The following is a 19,332-nucleotide window of genomic DNA, read 5'->3' on the forward strand; positions in this document are numbered from 1 at the left end:
CTATTCTAAGTAATCTTTTTATTTACTAATTATTTATATGAAATAAATTTATTGTTTTAACACAATATAAGACTCTTAAAAAATTTAATAATTCAGACACAAAATACATTAAGTAGAAAAAGATTCAAATATTTTTATTCACATATATTTTTGATCTCGTACCATTTGTTCAAAGAACAAAATGTCTTTTTAAAATTCAAAAACTCCTAATCAATTCTTAACAAATTAATAATCAAGTAATTAGTCTAAACAGTCTTTGTTGTTGGTTTAAGTGACTTCTAACACATAAACATGTCACTACTTATAGGGATTCTTTATACCAATAACAAAAACTACTTAGATTAACTACTGAATAATTAGAAATGGATTAGAAATTTTTAAATTGTGGAAGATATCTTATCGAACAAATGATCAGATACCAAAAAGTTTTTTTAATATATTTTTATCTTCGATATTATTCCCTCAGTATCCTATTCAGCTCTCTACCTCAAAGTCTTTGAATGGCTCAAACCAAATCGTGGGTTGGACTTTTAGAAAAAAGATCCCATAATTAAACTTGGAACTATATAACCAGCCAACCAACCAACCAAAGAGAAATCCTTATAACTCCTTTTTTCCAATAGGAAAGTGTGTACGTAGATTCGTTGTGGAATTCAAAGACCACCATTTTCCATTTTCGTTTCTCTGAATCACATTTTCCAGTTTTGACACGTATTTGAAATTCACGCTGTGTGGAATGTTTGTAATCCCCGGAGCATATATATAAGAGCAACATTAGCCACTAGGACACATAAACATTACCACTCTTTTATTCATTTTTTGTGTGCTCTAATTTTTGTTCTTTGACTCAAGACTTCAAAAATTGACAAGACTTTTCTTCATTTTTGATACGCAACATACAAGAACGTTAAGGTAAATAATAATTATTATATCATTCATAATAATATCTAGTATATCTCTATGGTTCCTCTACTTTGATTTCTTTTATTTGAATAACTATGAATTAGAAGATTCTGAAAGTTTTGTACGGTGAATTTGAACAGGACAGAGAAAAAAGGGGATTAATCTTGAAAGAAATTGAAGAATCTCTATGGGATTATCACTTTCATTGCTCTTATCAGCTTGGGAAGAAATTGTTAGGCATTCACTGTTTAGTCTCTCAGTCAACGTGAATTTTGGTTCCAAGGATGGTGCGGTGATCTTGAGAGCAGGGAGCTTCAAGAGAAGAGAACCAGAATCAAGTACTGTGGTGGTTTCAAATGGTTCTTCTTCTTCTTCTTCTTCTTCCAAGTTGAAGGAGTTTAGGCCAGAACATGTGACCCTTGAAAGGAACCTTTCATGTGTTGAAGACATGAAGAAGAAGATGAATTCAGGGTGTGGAAAAGAAAAACTGAAGCAGCATAAGCCTGTGCCTGTTCTATCTCTCCCTGAGGCTGTGGTTTTCTCTTCTCCGAGGCCGGTTAGCGAGCTCGATGCAGCTGCCACTAAGCTGCAGAAGGTTTATAAGAGTTACCGTACCAGAAGAAACTTGGCAGATTGTGCTGTGGTGGTGGAGGAACTATGGTTAGTTTTTCTTGAAAACATGCCTTTTTTTGTTTGATTAAATTTCTATCTTGTACATGTAAATAATTGAATGTTTTTGAATGATGAAGGTGGAAGGCATTGGATTTTGCTGCTCTTAAAAGGAGTTCAGTTTCATTCTTTGGTGTGGAGAAACAAGAATCTGCTGTGTCAAGGTGGGCAAGGGCAAGAACAAGAGCAGCTAAGGTATGTTTTTTTCCATTCTGATTCAACGTTTTTTTGTAATTATTGTATCTGATTTCGTTTTGTTTGTTGTTCTTTTTATCTTATTTGAGATCTTGTTATGGTTATAGGTTGGTAAAGGTTTGTCCAAGGATGATAAGGCACAAAAATTGGCCCTTCAACATTGGCTTGAAGCTGTAAGTCTATATAGCATTTGAAATCATATGAACTTTTTATTTTAAACTCACGATCTAATATTAACAATGTTCAATCTTTGTTGTTTTTCTGCTCAGATTGACCCACGTCATCGTTACGGACACAATTTGCATTTGTATTATGATATTTGGTTTGAAAGCCAAAGCACTCAACCATTCTTCTACTGGTAAGTTCTTATTCTTAGACATCTTATGATCATGATGCTGGTAAAACTGTAGAAGCTATGGATATGGATGATTAACTTTATTCTCCATGATATGCAGGTTGGATGTTGGAGATGGTAAAGAAATTAATCTTGACAAGTGTCCAAGGACCACTTTACAGCGCCAGTGCATTAAATATCTTGGACCAGTAAGTTATCACTGCACATTTCACAACCGCTCAAATTAAAATATGCGAGGCATGTCTCATATCTAATCTGATATTGTTCAACCCATTGTAGAAAGAAAGGGAAGAATATGAAGTGATTGTTGAGAATGGGAAATTGGTGTATAGACAAGATGGGAGGCCTGTGGATACTGATGGAAAGTGCAAATGGATATTTGTTCTCAGCACCACAAGGTCCTTGTATGTGGGACAAAAGCAGAAGGGTATGTTTCAGCATTCAAGCTTTCTTTCCGGTGCTGCAACAACAGCTGCAGGCAGATTAGTTGTTCATCAAGGTGTTCTTGAGGTAAGATCATTTTGGTTATCATAGTCAAATCATTTCAACAAAAGCAATTTCCCTAACAAGGTTTTTCTCTATCTAATAATTGCAGGCAATTTGGCCATATAGTGGTCACTACCATCCAACAGAAGAGAACTTCAAAGAATTCATAAGCTTCCTTAAGGAGCACAACGTAGACCTCTCTAATGTCAAGGTAGAAGTTCAATATACTTTGATCTTTACAAATAAAAACTAAAATCAAAATTTGTTGTTCTTATAGATAGAGTATAACTTCTTGTTGCTTTGCTTGGTTCTAGCAGAGATATGCTATAGATGATGATGAACCTTCAATTATTGGTACCAATTCATTTATTGCCACTAATGAATCACAACCACCAAAAGGTCCCACTCAAATTTCTCAACCAGGCACAGCAACTTCAATCAATGCCAACAAGAGAGATGCAAAAGCTAAGAAAGAGGTTAAGGATAAGAGTTTTGAGGCCCCAATATTTGACATGTCTAAGAGGCTATCTTGCAAGTGGTCCACTGGGAATGGACCAAGAATTGGGTGTGTCCGTGACTACCCAGAACACCTTCAATCAAGGGCACTGGAGCACGTTAACTTGTCCCCAAGACCCGCGTCTGCTCGCTATGGCCCAATTCCGTCACCTAGGCCCAGCCCAAAAGTCAGGATATCACCTAGGCTTGCATACATGGGCCTACCAAGCCCAAGAACCTCTATTCCCGCTGCAAGTTGAGACCACCATCCCTAAGTGGCAACTAATGACACACAATTTTATCTCTCCGTTTAGATTTTTTGGGTTTCGTAATTTATTTCTTTATTCTTTTAGGAATTTTGTATTTGTAAGGCGACTTTGACCTGATTGCCTTTCCCTTTGTATATTTTTAGGAAGGCGATTTAGTTAATTCTTTAACGTAAGTAGAGTACAAAATTTCATGTACGGAAAAGCACAATTATTAGTAGTATTCAATAAACATGACAACAACAATTCTTGTCTTTGATTTTCTTCTAGTAAATTTTAATATAACTGGTATGGTCTAATAAGAAACTGAAATACTTGCCTTTCCCTTTTAGGAAGGCGATTTAGTTAATTCTTTAACGTAAGTAGAGTACAAAATTTCATGTACGGAAAAGCACAATTATTAGTAGTATTAGTAGTACATGACAACAACAATTTCAAATATACATATATAATTATATATTATGGAGATAAGTGTAGGAGAAAGTCTATTTTATCAATGAAATACGCAGTTTATCAATTGTTCAATTGTATGATACATATACATATGTTTTGTACAAAATCTGTTTTCTCTTTCGTAGTGCGAATCGAAATAACATGCGCTATCCTCAATGGATTAAAACCAACGCATGTTCTATCTCTCTCTCAACTTTTCGATCCGATCGCTTTCTATCCAAATTCTAATATTCTAAGTGGTAATTGCTAAAATGAATCCCCGTAAATATCTTTGTATCTCTCTCAAATCATACTCCGATTTTTACTCCATTTTCATGCCCACCGAACTCGAGTATCAATCATTTTTACCATTTTTTCAATTTTCATTCATTCACTGTCATTTCACACCGTTCTTCCCATTCTGGCATTTTGTAAAATTTGGTCAAATTTTAATTAAATAAGTAATTAATTAAATATGAGAAAAATAGTTGAAAAATTTAACAATCATAATTTGATAATTTAAATATGATATTTGGATTCAGTGAATTTTTTTAGTCGAAAAACATAATTTTCTGGTAAAAATACGCACTGAAAATTTGACCGGTAATAGCGGTTGAAATCTATCTAATACTATAGTTAAAAGAAATTATTTATGAGTGAAAAAAGTTAAAAAGTTAAAAATTGTGATTATATTTAAAACGCAAATTAAAATACTAATCTTAAAGGTTTGGCCCAAAATTGGGCTAAACCGGCCATATATGTAAATCGGACCCAAATTGGGTCCAAACCCAACATATATATATACTTTTACTAAAGCCATTTTAGCACCACCACCCCATTCATTTGTGTTTCAATGCTGAAATGAGAGGAGAAGGGTGAAGAAGCATGAAACCCTAGCACATAAACACAAAAACCATCATAACTTTTTTTCTGGTGCTCTGATTGCTGCACCGTTTGTGGCCACGCGAAGTCCTTCTCATCCTCTACAATTCTATCTAAAAAGATTGGTAAGAATCTCGAGTTCTCATACCCCATTTTCGTAGTTCATGATAAATTCAAAATTTGGTTATGGATTTTGAGAAATCTTGTGATTTTGGTTGTTTAAGGGTGATTTAGTATGAGCTATTGGTGAGTTTCATCAACCAATTTCGTGGGTTAAGATAAGAGACCTCAAACCTTTGTGATTTATGAGATTTTATGAATCCTATGTTGATGTATGTATGAAATTATATATATTAGAGTATTGGGTGATTTTGGTACATTTTGGAAACTTAAAAATTGCTTGTGGAACTATTGGTGAGACTTGGAGTTAAGGCTTGGTAGAAATTCACAAGTGAATAGCTTAGTTTTGACTTCCAAGAGGTACGGTTTAAGTTTCATTTAAAGAATTAAAGAATTAGATTTGAATTGCATATTTGGTTAGAATTGATATATGTAGTTGAGATGTTGTTGTAATTGATGACTTGGACGAGGATTGTATGACTATGCATAATTGATATGTTGTTGGAATTGTGTTTTATATATATATTGAATTGATGAATATTAGGGCCAAAGGCTGTGAGTTTGGATCGGAGTCCAGGAAAAAGTAAGAACGGTAAGTGATAATTGAATTGTGTGATATTGTATGAGATTGGATGAAGACTTGGTATAAAATTTATGGAAATTTAAATGATTGATTGAGTAGTGAAAAATGTAGTTGTGAGGTGTTGAATTGATGAATTTAAGTTGAAATATGTATATGAAGTAGGTTTGAGTTTTAGTTGAGTGTGAATAAGTGAATTGAGTTGGATTGAGGTAAATTTATTGAGTGAAAATGATTTTAACTTGTGAACTTTTGATAAAGTTGGTAAATGCTATTTTTGGTAAAAACTGATTCTTGCCCCACTTTTGATGAGCGGATATTTTATACACCTTTTAGGGTCATTTTCTTAGTATTTTCAGTACTTTTTATCAAGTTTTATTATGTTTTAGTAGGTTTTAGTGCAAAATTCACTTTTTGGATGCTACTTTGAGTTTGTGTTTTTCTTATAATTTTAGGTGATTTTTGAGTGAAAATGGCAAGTTTTGGCTTCTGGTTCAGAGGCAAAGAAAGGATAGCAGATACTGTCAGATCCTGACCTTCTTGCATTCAAACGAATATTTCTGGAGCTACAGAGGTCCAATTGACGCGCTCCCAATGGAGTTGGAAAGCTAATTTCCAGAACTTTCCAGCAATATATAATAGTTTATACCTTTCTTTGAAAATGACTGTCCAAAACGGACGTTGAACGCCCAATGTAATAACCCAGTTTTCAGGTACACGAGAGCTTTTCTGAAGATACGGAGATTTTCGGAAGATCAGTGAAGGGAACATCTTTGTTATATCATCAAGCACCTCAATCTACATCATCATCATGTCATCACTAAGCAAGAACCTCTTTTGAGGCAAGCTCGACAACGCGGTTACGGAAAATCTAGTTTTTGAACCGTATCGTTAGGAGCTTTTGATTCTAGTTTCCGTAAATAGTCTCAATTTGACGAGCCGGACTCAATTTATGAGAGAAGAGAAATATTAATACAATATTATTATTATATTAATATTAGAGATGCTTGAATAATATTATAATATTACTTGATATGTTTTAGTTAAAAATAGAAGATCGGCTTAACCAGATTCATAGTCTACTGGTACAGGTTAACACCAGCACTCTCTGATGACTTTAGCAATACTAATACCTCATCATATACCTTCTATTCTCATATTAATCATGTTACTAGTATCATTTATACTAGTAGCTCAGATATTAATCTCTAGAAGTGTTGTTAAGTGTATGTTCTAATACATCTAGTTATAGTAATTATACACCTGAGGTATTTTTCAACCACCTCCCAAACTAGCCAATCATCATCAAGCACGTTTTTCCCTCACCCCCCAAGACACTCCAAGATGCTCATTTTTACCTTGAATGGCCGAAAATAAGAGAGAAAGAAACGAGAGAAAAGTTCTTGGTTCTTAATCTTCAAAGCTTGATTTCTTCTTAACTAAAACTCAAATCAAAATTCCAATCCGACCAAAATGATCATCTCTTCTTCCTCTACATAAACATATAACATATCAAAGCTGTAAATAAGGTCATATGGCTGTCTCCCTCCCTCTTCAATTCGGTTTTCAAGAAAAACCATGCTAAACATGTATTTTCTTGATGTTCTTCCTTAGATCTTTTTCTTAGCTTGACTTGTGAGCCAAGAATCTTTATTTCCAACACGTTTAAGGTGAGGAATCCCTTCCCAACATGTTGATTAAGGTTTGGTCAGTTGAGGTTTTATGAATTCAAAGTTGTTCTTGATGTGTTTTAAGAGGAAAAAGTGCAAAAAGAACACCTAAAAGCATAACCGGATTTGGAGTAGCAAATCAAGGTAGGATTTGGTAAAATTAATCTTGATTAGTTATGTTTGAGTTGTGTGATTATGATATGATTTGGTTATACTTGAAATTGATTGTTTATATGAGTGATTCTTGTTGAAATTTTGTTAAAAAATTGATGAAATTTGACGATATTCAAGCTATGAATGCATGTTCTTGTGGCTGCTGAAATTTCAAACCCTAGGATTCAAATTGGGGTTGATTTTATGTTGAAATTAAGTAGAAAAGATAGGGCTTTTGTGGCTGCCAATTTATTATGAATTATGGTAAAAATCAGTTAGTGAAAAGATTAAAAAACGGGTGAAAACAGAGAAAGAATCTGAAGAATTTATGAAGAACATGAAGAACACTTTGAGTATGATGAAGAACAATGAAGAACACCTTTTAGATCTTAAAAAGGACAAAGAAGTAATTATTTTGGTGTTTGGGGGTTATTTTGTAATTTTCAAAAGTTATGATGGTTAAAGTAAAAATATTTATAGGTGGTAAAAAGTGAATTTATATAACTTTTAAGGTAAGAAAGGATAAATTTCAAAAATTTAATAATAAAATAATGCAGAAAAGACAGTTTCTCGTAAAAGCTGTAGAAAGACAACTTTAAGCACAGAATTTCATAATTACCTTCATAAAACACTTAGGGAGTGGTAATAACATATTAGTGAAGCAAAGACAAAGGAAAGATAAAAAGTTAAAGAAGAGATAAAAATCAAAGAAAAAGTCTGTAAGGTTTTAATGACAGAAACAAACAGAGATTAGTGAACGAACTAGGAGCAACATAGTTAGTTCTTGAGTTGCGCCTAAGGTTAGGTACAATATGAAAAGTTAAACTGTTTCAGTATAGACTTAATGAACCTATACTTGGGACAGGCTAACTATTCATACCGAAATTTACAAAAGCTATAAATACATACGTTGAACCGAGAAACAAGAGCAGAGCAAAGAGACTAAGAGAAAAGAATAATCAGAGCAGAATAAACAGATAAAGAGAGAAAAGCAGTAAAACCCAAGAATTGATAATGTTAAATACGAGAAGTACCCATGAACTGAATGATCATTGGTCTCGGGAAAACCTACGAACTGTTAACTGTTTTATATACGGGAAAAACCCAGGAATTAATAATCATTGATTACGGGAATAACCCATGAACTGTTGATAATCTTTGATCTCAGGGAAACCCACAGACTGAGGATCATTGTTTCATTATGTATTGATCTTGGGGAAACCCACGAAATGAGGATCGTTGTTTGTTGTGTATTGATCTCGGGGATAACCCACGAACTGAAGATCATATTTGTTGTGTATTGATCCCGGAAAAATTCACAAACTGAGGATCGTTGTTTTATTTGTGTATTGATCTCGGGGACGCCCACGAACTGAGGATCACTGTTTCTCCTTGTGCGTATATTAAGGGGTCGAGTCTTGCGCCGACTGCCAGTAGTCACGAAGGAGTGGTATTCTTAACCACCGACACGTATGCACGAAGGACGCAATGGGAAACCATATCTAAGACTGGTTCTTAGGGAATGTCAGGCTACAGGGTGTAAACCGACACGTGAGCTCATGGCCTGCATAGGCAGACATGCATCATACTTGGTTGTGCATTTCCTCTGTTATGATTGTTGAATGAATGTATGCTTTGTTTGTTTGTATTCTATTCTCTGTGTCTGAGTTTTATTTTCTTGTATTCTTTTATTTGTGTTTTACTTTATGTTTTGTCTATTTTTCTTATTTATCTGTTTCTTCTGTTTACTGCTTCTTGGTATTTTGCTATTCGTCTGCTAAACAACATAGAATTAATGAACTTAACTAATAACCCCGGTCCTACTAAGAACTCCCCAGTTCTTACCCTTCTTTCTCCCTTCTCCCTTCAGATGGAAGCATGAGTACCCTTCCGTAGTTCGCTGATGACTGTTCGCAAAGAGAATTCCGCTCTAGGTAGTCTTCTAAGTCTAGGATGAATCTCGTTCTCTGTTTATATGTATATACTGTGAGAGCAGCCAACATTTGCACCCCATTTATCTATGAACTTTAACCTAAGCATACGATATTGTTGTTATGTGGCCACTCAATAAAGTACCAGTGATATGTTCTAAGCCGACGTATGATCGTGTAGAGGAGTAGTAGAAAATGTTCCACCTTTTAATGACATTCGACCACTCGAGTTTTGAAGACTTAGACCATACTTTCCCTCGCTTTAGTAGTTTAGAGGGACTAGGTGAGTATAGAGGCTAGCTTGGGTGCCAGCTTAGGGACTTCTTGAATAAGTCAGAGCCTGTGATGTTGTATGTATATATATGTATATAGTTATTACCTGGCTACTTGTAGGGGTGTTCTAACCAAGATCTATGTTCCAATAAAGGCTGGATGACTAAATGTTGTCAACTGCTTGAGATATATTTATGTGTGGTTATTTATAACTGTTTTATCTATAATTATTTGTGAATTGATTATGAATGATTCTATTTATTAATCCAAACATTTTCAAAAAAAAAAGTACCTCGCAAAATTACTACGGTTTTAACAACGAATCAGGCTCATATAATAAATAATAGATAATAATTAGGAAGACAAGTTGGTAGCGCTCAGTTTCTAGTATGATTATGACGTACCAGAAATTGGGTCGTTACAAACCTATCCCATTTCTGGCGTTCAATGCCCCAAGAAGACCAAGGCCAGCATTGAACGCCCAAACCTGGCGTTCAATACCACCAAGGGAGCACAAGGCAACATGGACACCCCCTAATGGGCATTCAACGCCCATTCCCCAAGTTGGACGCCAAGCTCAACCCAAAGCACTCACCAAGTGGACCCAAAAGTGGATTTTCGCACCTTTATCTTAGTTTATTTCATTTTTTGTAATTTCTAATTATTATTAATATCTTTTTAGGTCTAGTATTAGTATATATAGAAGGAAGATCACCTTTGTTAAAAGACTTTTGATCTTCAGCTTCTCAGAATTATCTTTTCTGTAAATTATGAGCTGCTAAACCTCCTAGGTTAAGGATAGGAGCTCTGCTCATTCCTATGGATTAATATTATTACTTTTTCTACTTTAATATATGTTTGATTTCATTCTATGGTGTATTTTCGTTCTTCATCTTTATGAATCTGGGGTGGAACGACAGTATGACCTTGATAAACCACTATTTTATGGTATATTTTAGATTGAATTGAGTTGATTTTGTCAACTATTCTCACGCTTATTCATATAAATTGCATGTTTTTAAGTTTCCTTCCTAATTTTGTGCTATGATTGAAAATATGCTTCTTTGGCTTTGAAATTGCTAATTTTTAATCCTCCTTTATTACCATTTGATGCTGTGATGTGTGCTTTAAGTGATTTTAGGTTTTATAAGGTAGGAATGGCTTAGAGAATGGAAAGGAAGCATGCAAAAGTGGAAGGAATACAATAATTTGGAAATTTGAGAAGCTGGTGCCGACGCGCACGTGTGGATGACGCGTACGCATGGCCAGTTCAATATCCAGCGATGCATACGCGTGGCTGACGCGTACGTGTGACGAGCGTCACGTGGCTCACTTAAAGGAAAACGTTGGGGGCGATTTCTGGGCTGCTTTTGACCCAGTTTCAGGCTCGAAAATGAAGACAAGAGGCTAGAGAGTGGAGCTGGACAATCATACGAATCATTCATTCATTCATTCACACACTTTAGGTTTTAGATGTAGAATTCTAGAGAGAGAGGCTCTCTCTTCTCTCTAAGTTTTAGGTTTTAGAGTACATCACAGGTTCTAATAAGTTACTTGGGCTAATTAGGATACGTGACATAAAATCTCGTTAGTCAGGGGTAATTGAGGTTCCTGTGGCTCCAAGGCTAGAATCATAGAGCATCCTTCTCCGATCCAGAAGATCCGACCTTGTCTGTGGCATTTTGAGTAGGATCATCAGAGATTGAATTGCGTGCGCTTCACCCTCGTCTAGATTGACTGACCTGTTCGGGCATTTGGTTTGGATCCGAGAAGATTAATGACCACGACCCATGGCTTAATCACTTACAACCTTGCCATTGAATGAATCACTTATTGTTAAAGTAGTCAGTAAGAAGTATCAATCCAGAAGAATAAGTATATCCGATGCCTTAACTGATTCTTTATCATTGTTTTCACGTTAATTCATTATTGCTTTCTTTATTATTCTATTTTATGAGCCCACAACAACAATCAACTTTTTATTCGTCTGACTAAGATCTGCAGGATAACCACAACTTGCTCAGTCCGGCGATCCTCGTGGGATTCGACCCTCACTCACCTGTGGTATTACTTGGACGACCCAGTGCACTTGCTGGTTCAGTTGTGCGAGTTACATTTTCGCGCACCAAGTTTTTGGCGCCATTGCCAGGGATTGATCGAGATTGACAAACTAACAGTTGTCTTGCTACTTATATCAAGTACTTTTACTGTTTTTCTTTTTGTATTTTTTATTTTCTTTTTAAAAAATAAAAAAATATATTTTCATCTTTAGTCGGCTTTTTCTTTTGTTTGAGTCTTGTGTCAATTGTTAAGTTTGGTGTCTTTGTAGTTCTTGTCTTTTTTCTTTTTCTTGAATTTTTGAAAATTGTTCTTGTTTTCCTTTCTTGGTACTCAAATTTTCTTTGTGTTTTTCCTTGTTTGGTTTCAAAATCTTTAAGTTTGGTATCCTTTAGTGTTTTTTCTTTTTAGATTTTCGAAAATTAGTGTCTTTGATTTCAAAATTTTTAAGTTTGGTGTCTTTTAGTGTTTTTTCTTTTTAATTTTTTCAAAATTATTGTTGTTTAAATTCAAAATTTTTAAGTTTGGTATCCCATTGTTATCTTTTCATTTAATTTAATTTTCTTTTTTATATTTTTATCTCTAATCTTTATCTTATCTTTTTCTTTCATTTTCAAAATTTTGTTATCTTATCTTTCTTTTTAATTTCAAATTTTAAAAGTTTTGTTTGTTTTTCCTTCTTTTAATTTTAAATTTTAAAATCTTTAAAAATTTTAAAATCTTTCTTTGACTTTCTTTTAATTTCAAAAATTTTCAAAATCAAATCTTCTATCTTAAATTTTTAAAATCTTATCTTATCTTATTTGACTTTTTCTTTCCAAATTTAAATTTTAAAATCTTTGATTGACTCTTTCTTTTTAAATTTAAAAAAAAAAAAATTTCAAAATCAAATCTTTTATTTCTTTTCAAATCTTGTTAGTTAGTTAATTGTTTCATCTTATTTTAATTTTAAAAGTTTGGTGGCAACGGCGACAGAGCACAACACCGACGGCTTCGTGGCACCAGCTGAGTGCAGCGACTTCTCACGTCTCCCTCTGCGACAGCGTCGACGCCCTTCTTCCTCTCCTCCGTTGATCTTTCTCTTTCGTCTGGCTCTGCTTCTTGCCGGTGACAGCGGCGGCGACGGTGGCAGATCGACAGCAAAGTGCAGCTCTCCCTTTCCCTTCTCAGCTCTCTGTCGCTCTCTTCCTCGAGCCCTCTCTCTTTCCTCCCTTTCTTTCCATGGAAATGTTCTATGCTGCTGCTAGGTTTGGTAAGAAAAGAAAAACATTGGCGGTTAGGGTTAGGTTAGAAGGGATTAGGATTTTGTGTGTTTGATTTTAGGATTAGGATTTAATTTGGGACAAATGTGAAATTATGAATTTTTGAGTAAATTAGGATTTTGTTAAATTTTAATAAAATTAAGAGATATTATATTAAATTAAATTTTAAATTAATCCTTTAAAATTATTTTAAAAATATTATTTAATTATCAATTTGTTGATTGGTTTTTAATTAAATATTCTAATTTAAAATATAAGATAATATAATTAATTTTCTTTGTTTATAAGAATTAAAGTATTAAATTCCGAAATCTTAATTATTTAAACCAAATCATATAAAATTTTTATTATTTTACATTTGCTAAACTTTATAATTTAAATATAGAAAATAATTCGATAATTATAAAATCAGATAAAACTTTAAATTATTTTAAACTCAATTAATCAAAATTTTCTTTAATAAAATAATTTATGAGACTAAAGTACTTAATAAATAAATAAATCGAAATTAACTCTTAATAAGATTTTTTAAAATTTTTGGGTCTTACACTGAACGCCAGCAGGGGACCTCAGAACGCATTGAATTCGACCCTCTTGGGGTGTTTAAACGCCCATTATTGAAGTTAAACGTCCCCAGCAGCCCGAATCACTCTTCTTTGGGCCTCTCATGTGGATTTAGCACTTCTTAACTTATTTTATTTTCTTTTTGTAATTTTTAATTAAAACAATATCTTTTAAATTTAGTCTTAGAGATTTTTACTATAAACAAGAGACTTTCTTCCTCTTGAGGATCACGTCCTCGGGAGGGGACATTCAGATCCAGACAGATCTTCTTTACTTTTATTTTGTTTTCTCTGTAAAGTATGAGTAACTAAACCTCCTGGTTAAGGTTAGGAGTTCTGCTTATTTCGATGGATTAATATTATCACTCTTCTATTTTAATTAATGTTTGATTCCATTCTAAGGTGTTATTTTCGTTCTTAATCTCATGAATCTGGGGTGGAACGACAGTATGACCCCTTATTTTACATGAGCACTTGTGATTCTCGACAGAGCTATCTTTCTTGGGCTACAGATTGAAAACACTCCTCCTAAACTGAGGGTTATCCGCGACTGATTGAGATATGTGACATGAAATCTTGTCAGTTTTGGGTAATTAAGGTTTATGTGGCACTAAACTAGATTTCTGAACTTCACCCTTTTATCTGAAAGAATTGACCTTATCTGTGGCATTTTAGTAAAGATTAAGGGAGATTAACTCGCTAAGACATTAGGTTTTAATCACTTATGGTTTGCCATGAAATGAATTATTTATTGTTAAAATAGTTAGTAAGGAGTATTAATTCGAAAAAATAAGCCTCTTCGAGACGTTAACTGCTTCCATATATTATCTCTTTACCAACCCTTTAATTGATTTCTTTATTTTCTTTATTATTTTGCTTTATACGAATTTAACAACTTTTTTTCTATTTGTCTGATTAAGTCTTGTAAGACAAATTTTACTTGCTCAATTTAACAATTTTCGTGAGATCAATTCTCACTCACCTAAGGTATTATTTAGACGACTCGGTGCATTTGGCGTATAATTATATATTATGGAGATAAGTGTAGGAGAAAGTCTATTTTATCAATGAAATACGCAGTTTATCAATTGTCAACTACTATGATACATATACATATGTTTTGTACAAAATCTGTTTTCTCTTTCGTAGTGCGAATCGAAATAACATGCGCTATCCTCAATGGATTAAAACCAACGCATGTTCTATCTCTCTCTCAACTTTTCGATCCGATCGCTTTCTATCCAAATTCTAATATTCTAAGTGGTAATTGCTAAAATGAATCCCCGTAAATATCTTTGTATCTCTCTCAAATCATACTCCGATTTTTACTCCATTTTCATGCCCACCGAACTCGAGTATCAATCATTTTTACCATTTTTTCAATTTTCATTCATTCACTGTCATTTCACACCGTTCTTCCCATTCTGGCATTTTGTAAAATTTGGTCAAATTTTAATTAAATAAGTAATTAATTAAATATGAGAAAAATAGTTGAAAAATTTAACAATCATAATTTGATAATTTAAATATGATATTTGGATTCAGTGAATTTTTTTAGTCGAAAAACATAATTTTCTGGTAAAAATACGCACTGAAAATTTGACCGGTAATAGCGGTTGAAATCTATCTAATACTATAGTTAAAAGAAATTATTTATGAGTGAAAAAAGTTAAAAAGTTAAAAATTGTGATTATATTTAAAACGCAAATTAAAATACTAATCTTAAAGGTTTGGCCCAAAATTGGGCTAAACCGGCCATATATGTAAATCGGACCCAAATTGGGTCCAAACCCAACATATATATATACTTTTACTAAAGCCATTTTAGCACCACCACCCCATTCATTTGTGTTTCAATGCTGAAATGAGAGGAGAAGGGTGAAGAAGCATGAAACCCTAGCACATAAACACAAAAACCATCATAACTTTTTTTCTGGTGCTCTGATTGCTGCACCGTTTGTGGCCACGCGAAGTCCTTCTCATCCTCTACAATTCTATCTAAAAAGATTGGTAAGAATCTCGAGTTCTCATACCCCATTTTCGTAGTTCATGATAAATTCAAAATTTGGTTATGGATTTTGAGAAATCTTGTGATTTTGGTTGTTTAAGGGTGATTTAGTATGAGCTATTGGTGAGTTTCATCAACCAATTTCGTGGGTTAAGATAAGAGACCTCAAACCTTTGTGATTTATGAGATTTTATGAATCCTATGTTGATGTATGTATGAAATTATATATATTAGAGTATTGGGTGATTTTGGTACATTTTGGAAACTTAAAAATTGCTTGTGGAACTATTGGTGAGACTTGGAGTTAAGGCTTGGTAGAAATTCACAAGTGAATAGCTTAGTTTTGACTTCCAAGAGGTACGGTTTAAGTTTCATTTAAAGAATTAAAGAATTAGATTTGAATTGCATATTTGGTTAGAATTGATATATGTAGTTGAGATGTTGTTGTAATTGATGACTTGGACGAGGATTGTATGACTATGCATAATTGATATGTTGTTGGAATTGTGTTTTATATATATATTGAATTGATGAATATTAGGGCCAAAGGCTGTGAGTTTGGATCGGAGTCCAGGAAAAAGTAAGAACGGTAAGTGATAATTGAATTGTGTGATATTGTATGAGATTGGATGAAGACTTGGTATAAAATTTATGGAAATTTAAATGATTGATTGAGTAGTGAAAAATGTAGTTGTGAGGTGTTGAATTGATGAATTTAAGTTGAAATATGTATATGAAGTAGGTTTGAGTTTTAGTTGAGTGTGAATAAGTGAATTGAGTTGGATTGAGGTAAATTTATTGAGTGAAAATGATTTTAACTTGTGAACTTTTGATAAAGTTGGTAAATGCTATTTTTGGTAAAAACTGATTCTTGCCCCACTTTTGATGAGCGGATATTTTATACACCTTTTAGGGTCATTTTCTTAGTATTTTCAGTACTTTTTATCAAGTTTTATTATGTTTTAGTAGGTTTTAGTGCAAAATTCACTTTTTGGATGCTACTTTGAGTTTGTGTTTTTCTTATAATTTTAGGTGATTTTTGAGTGAAAATGGCAAGTTTTGGCTTCTGGTTCAGAGGCAAAGAAAGGATAGCAGATACTGTCAGATCCTGACCTTCTTGCATTCAAACGAATATTTCTGGAGCTACAGAGGTCCAATTGACGCGCTCCCAATGGAGTTGGAAAGCTAATTTCCAGAACTTTCCAGCAATATATAATAGTTTATACCTTTCTTTGAAAATGACTGTCCAAAACGGACGTTGAACGCCCAATGTAATAACCCAGTTTTCAGGTACACGAGAGCTTTTCTGAAGATACGGAGATTTTCGGAAGATCAGTGAAGGGAACATCTTTGTTATATCATCAAGCACCTCAATCTACATCATCATCATGTCATCACTAAGCAAGAACCTCTTTTGAGGCAAGCTCGACAACGCGGTTACGGAAAATCTAGTTTTTGAACCGTATCGTTAGGAGCTTTTGATTCTAGTTTCCGTAAATAGTCTCAATTTGACGAGCCGGACTCAATTTATGAGAGAAGAGAAATATTAATACAATATTATTATTATATTAATATTAGAGATGCTTGAATAATATTATAATATTACTTGATATGTTTTAGTTAAAAATAGAAGATCGGCTTAACCAGATTCATAGTCTACTGGTACAGGTTAACACCAGCACTCTCTGATGACTTTAGCAATACTAATACCTCATCATATACCTTCTATTCTCATATTAATCATGTTACTAGTATCATTTATACTAGTAGCTCAGATATTAATCTCTAGAAGTGTTGTTAAGTGTATGTTCTAATACATCTAGTTATAGTAATTATACACCTGAGGTATTTTTCAACCACCTCCCAAACTAGCCAATCATCATCAAGCACGTTTTTCCCTCACCCCCCAAGACACTCCAAGATGCTCATTTTTACCTTGAATGGCCGAAAATAAGAGAGAAAGAAACGAGAGAAAAGTTCTTGGTTCTTAATCTTCAAAGCTTGATTTCTTCTTAACTAAAACTCAAATCAAAATTCCAATCCGACCAAAATGATCATCTCTTCTTCCTCTACATAAACATATAACATATCAAAGCTGTAAATAAGGTCATATGGCTGTCTCCCTCCCTCTTCAATTCGGTTTTCAAGAAAAACCATGCTAAACATGTATTTTCTTGATGTTCTTCCTTAGATCTTTTTCTTAGCTTGACTTGTGAGCCAAGAATCTTTATTTCCAACACGTTTAAGGTGAGGAATCCCTTCCCAACATGTTGATTAAGGTTTGGTCAGTTGAGGTTTTATGAATTCAAAGTTGTTCTTGATGTGTTTTAAGAGGAAAAAGTGCAAAAAGAACACCTAAAAGCATAACCGGATTTGGAGTAGCAAATCAAGGTAGGATTTGGTAAAATTAATCTTGATTAGTTATGTTTGAGTTGTGTGATTATGATATGATTTGGTTATACTTGAAATTGATTGTTTATATGAGTGATTCTTGTTGAAATTTTGTTAAAAAATTGATGAAATTTGACGATATTCAAGCTATGAATGCATGTTCTTGTGGCTGCTGAAATTTCAAACCCTAGGATTCAAATTGGGGTTGATTTTATGTTGAAATTAAGTAGAAAAGATAGGGCTTTTGTGGCTGCCAATTTATTATGAATTATGGTAAAAATCAGTTAGTGAAAAGATTAAAAAACGGGTGAAAACAGAGAAAGAATCTGAAGAATTTATGAAGAACATGAAGAACACTTTGAGTATGATGAAGAACAATGAAGAACACCTTTTAGATCTTAAAAAGGACAAAGAAGTAATTATTTTGGTGTTTGGGGGTTATTTTGTAATTTTCAAAAGTTATGATGGTTAAAGTAAAAATATTTATAGGTGGTAAAAAGTGAATTTATATAACTTTTAAGGTAAGAAAGGATAAATTTCAAAAATTTAATAATAAAATAATGCAGAAAAGACAGTTTCTCGTAAAAGCTGTAGAAAGACAACTTTAAGCACAGAATTTCATAATTACCTTCATAAAACACTTAGGGAGTGGTAATAACATATTAGTGAAGCAAAGACAAAGGAAAGATAAAAAGTTAAAGAAGAGATAAAAATCAAAGAAAAAGTCTGTAAGGTTTTAATGACAGAAACAAACAGAGATTAGTGAACGAACTAGGAGCAACATAGTTAGTTCTTGAGTTGCGCCTAAGGTTAGGTACAATATGAAAAGTTAAACTGTTTCAGTATAGACTTAATGAACCTATACTTGGGACAGGCTAACTATTCATACCGAAATTTACAAAAGCTATAAATACATACGTTGAACCGAGAAACAAGAGCAGAGCAAAGAGACTAAGAGAAAAGAATAATCAGAGCAGAATAAACAGATAAAGAGAGAAAAGCAGTAAAACCCAAGAATTGATAATGTTAAATACGAGAAGTACCCATGAACTGAATGATCATTGGTCTCGGGAAAACCTACGAACTGTTAACTGTTTTATATACGGGAAAAACCCAGGAATTAATAATCATTGATTACGGGAATAACCCATGAACTGTTGATAATCTTTGATCTCAGGGAAACCCACAGACTGAGGATCATTGTTTCATTATGTATTGATCTTGGGGAAACCCACGAAATGAGGATCGTTGTTTGTTGTGTATTGATCTCGGGGATAACCCACGAACTGAAGATCATATTTGTTGTGTATTGATCCCGGAAAAATTCACAAACTGAGGATCGTTGTTTTATTTGTGTATTGATCTCGGGGACGCCCACGAACTGAGGATCACTGTTTCTCCTTGTGCGTATATTAAGGGGTCGAGTCTTGCGCCGACTGCCAGTAGTCACGAAGGAGTGGTATTCTTAACCACCGACACGTATGCACGAAGGACGCAATGGGAAACCATATCTAAGACTGGTTCTTAGGGAATGTCAGGCTACAGGGTGTAAACCGACACGTGAGCTCATGGCCTGCATAGGCAGACATGCATCATACTTGGTTGTGCATTTCCTCTGTTATGATTGTTGAATGAATGTA

At 33.7% G+C, this 19,332-nt stretch overlaps 1 protein-coding gene across 1 annotated transcript; it reads left to right on the forward strand.

Moving 5' to 3' along the window:
• On the forward strand, positions 555-3,628 carry LOC107630509 (IQ domain-containing protein IQM1). The gene is made up of 9 exons (XM_016333663.2): positions 555-912; positions 1,044-1,563; positions 1,653-1,767; positions 1,875-1,940; positions 2,037-2,125; positions 2,223-2,310; positions 2,402-2,632; positions 2,718-2,819; positions 2,926-3,628. The coding sequence occupies exons 2-9, from the start codon at positions 1,091-1,093 to the stop codon at positions 3,361-3,363; spliced, it is 1,602 nt and encodes a 533-aa protein (XP_016189149.1). The 5' UTR covers positions 555-912; positions 1,044-1,090; the 3' UTR covers positions 3,364-3,628.

Source organism: Arachis ipaensis, chromosome B03 (assembly GCF_000816755.2).
Source record: "Arachis ipaensis cultivar K30076 chromosome B03, Araip1.1, whole genome shotgun sequence".
In the NCBI taxonomy this organism is placed as follows: domain Eukaryota; kingdom Viridiplantae; phylum Streptophyta; class Magnoliopsida; order Fabales; family Fabaceae; genus Arachis; species Arachis ipaensis.

What these genes read in the sequence shown, in the direction of transcription:
- LOC107630509 (XM_016333663.2), top strand. Translation starts at nt 1,091, where the DNA reads ATGGGATTATCACTTTCATTGCTCTTATCAGCTTGGGAAGAAATTGTT. An exon ending in GTGGTGGTGGAGGAACTATG is followed by an intron (nt 1,564 to 1,652) that starts GTTAGTTTTTCT and finishes TGAATGATGAAG; the next exon opens with GTGGAAGGCATTGGATTTTG. An exon ending in TAGACCTCTCTAATGTCAAG is followed by an intron (nt 2,820 to 2,925) that starts GTAGAAGTTCAA and finishes TGGTTCTAGCAG; the next exon opens with AGATATGCTATAGATGATGA.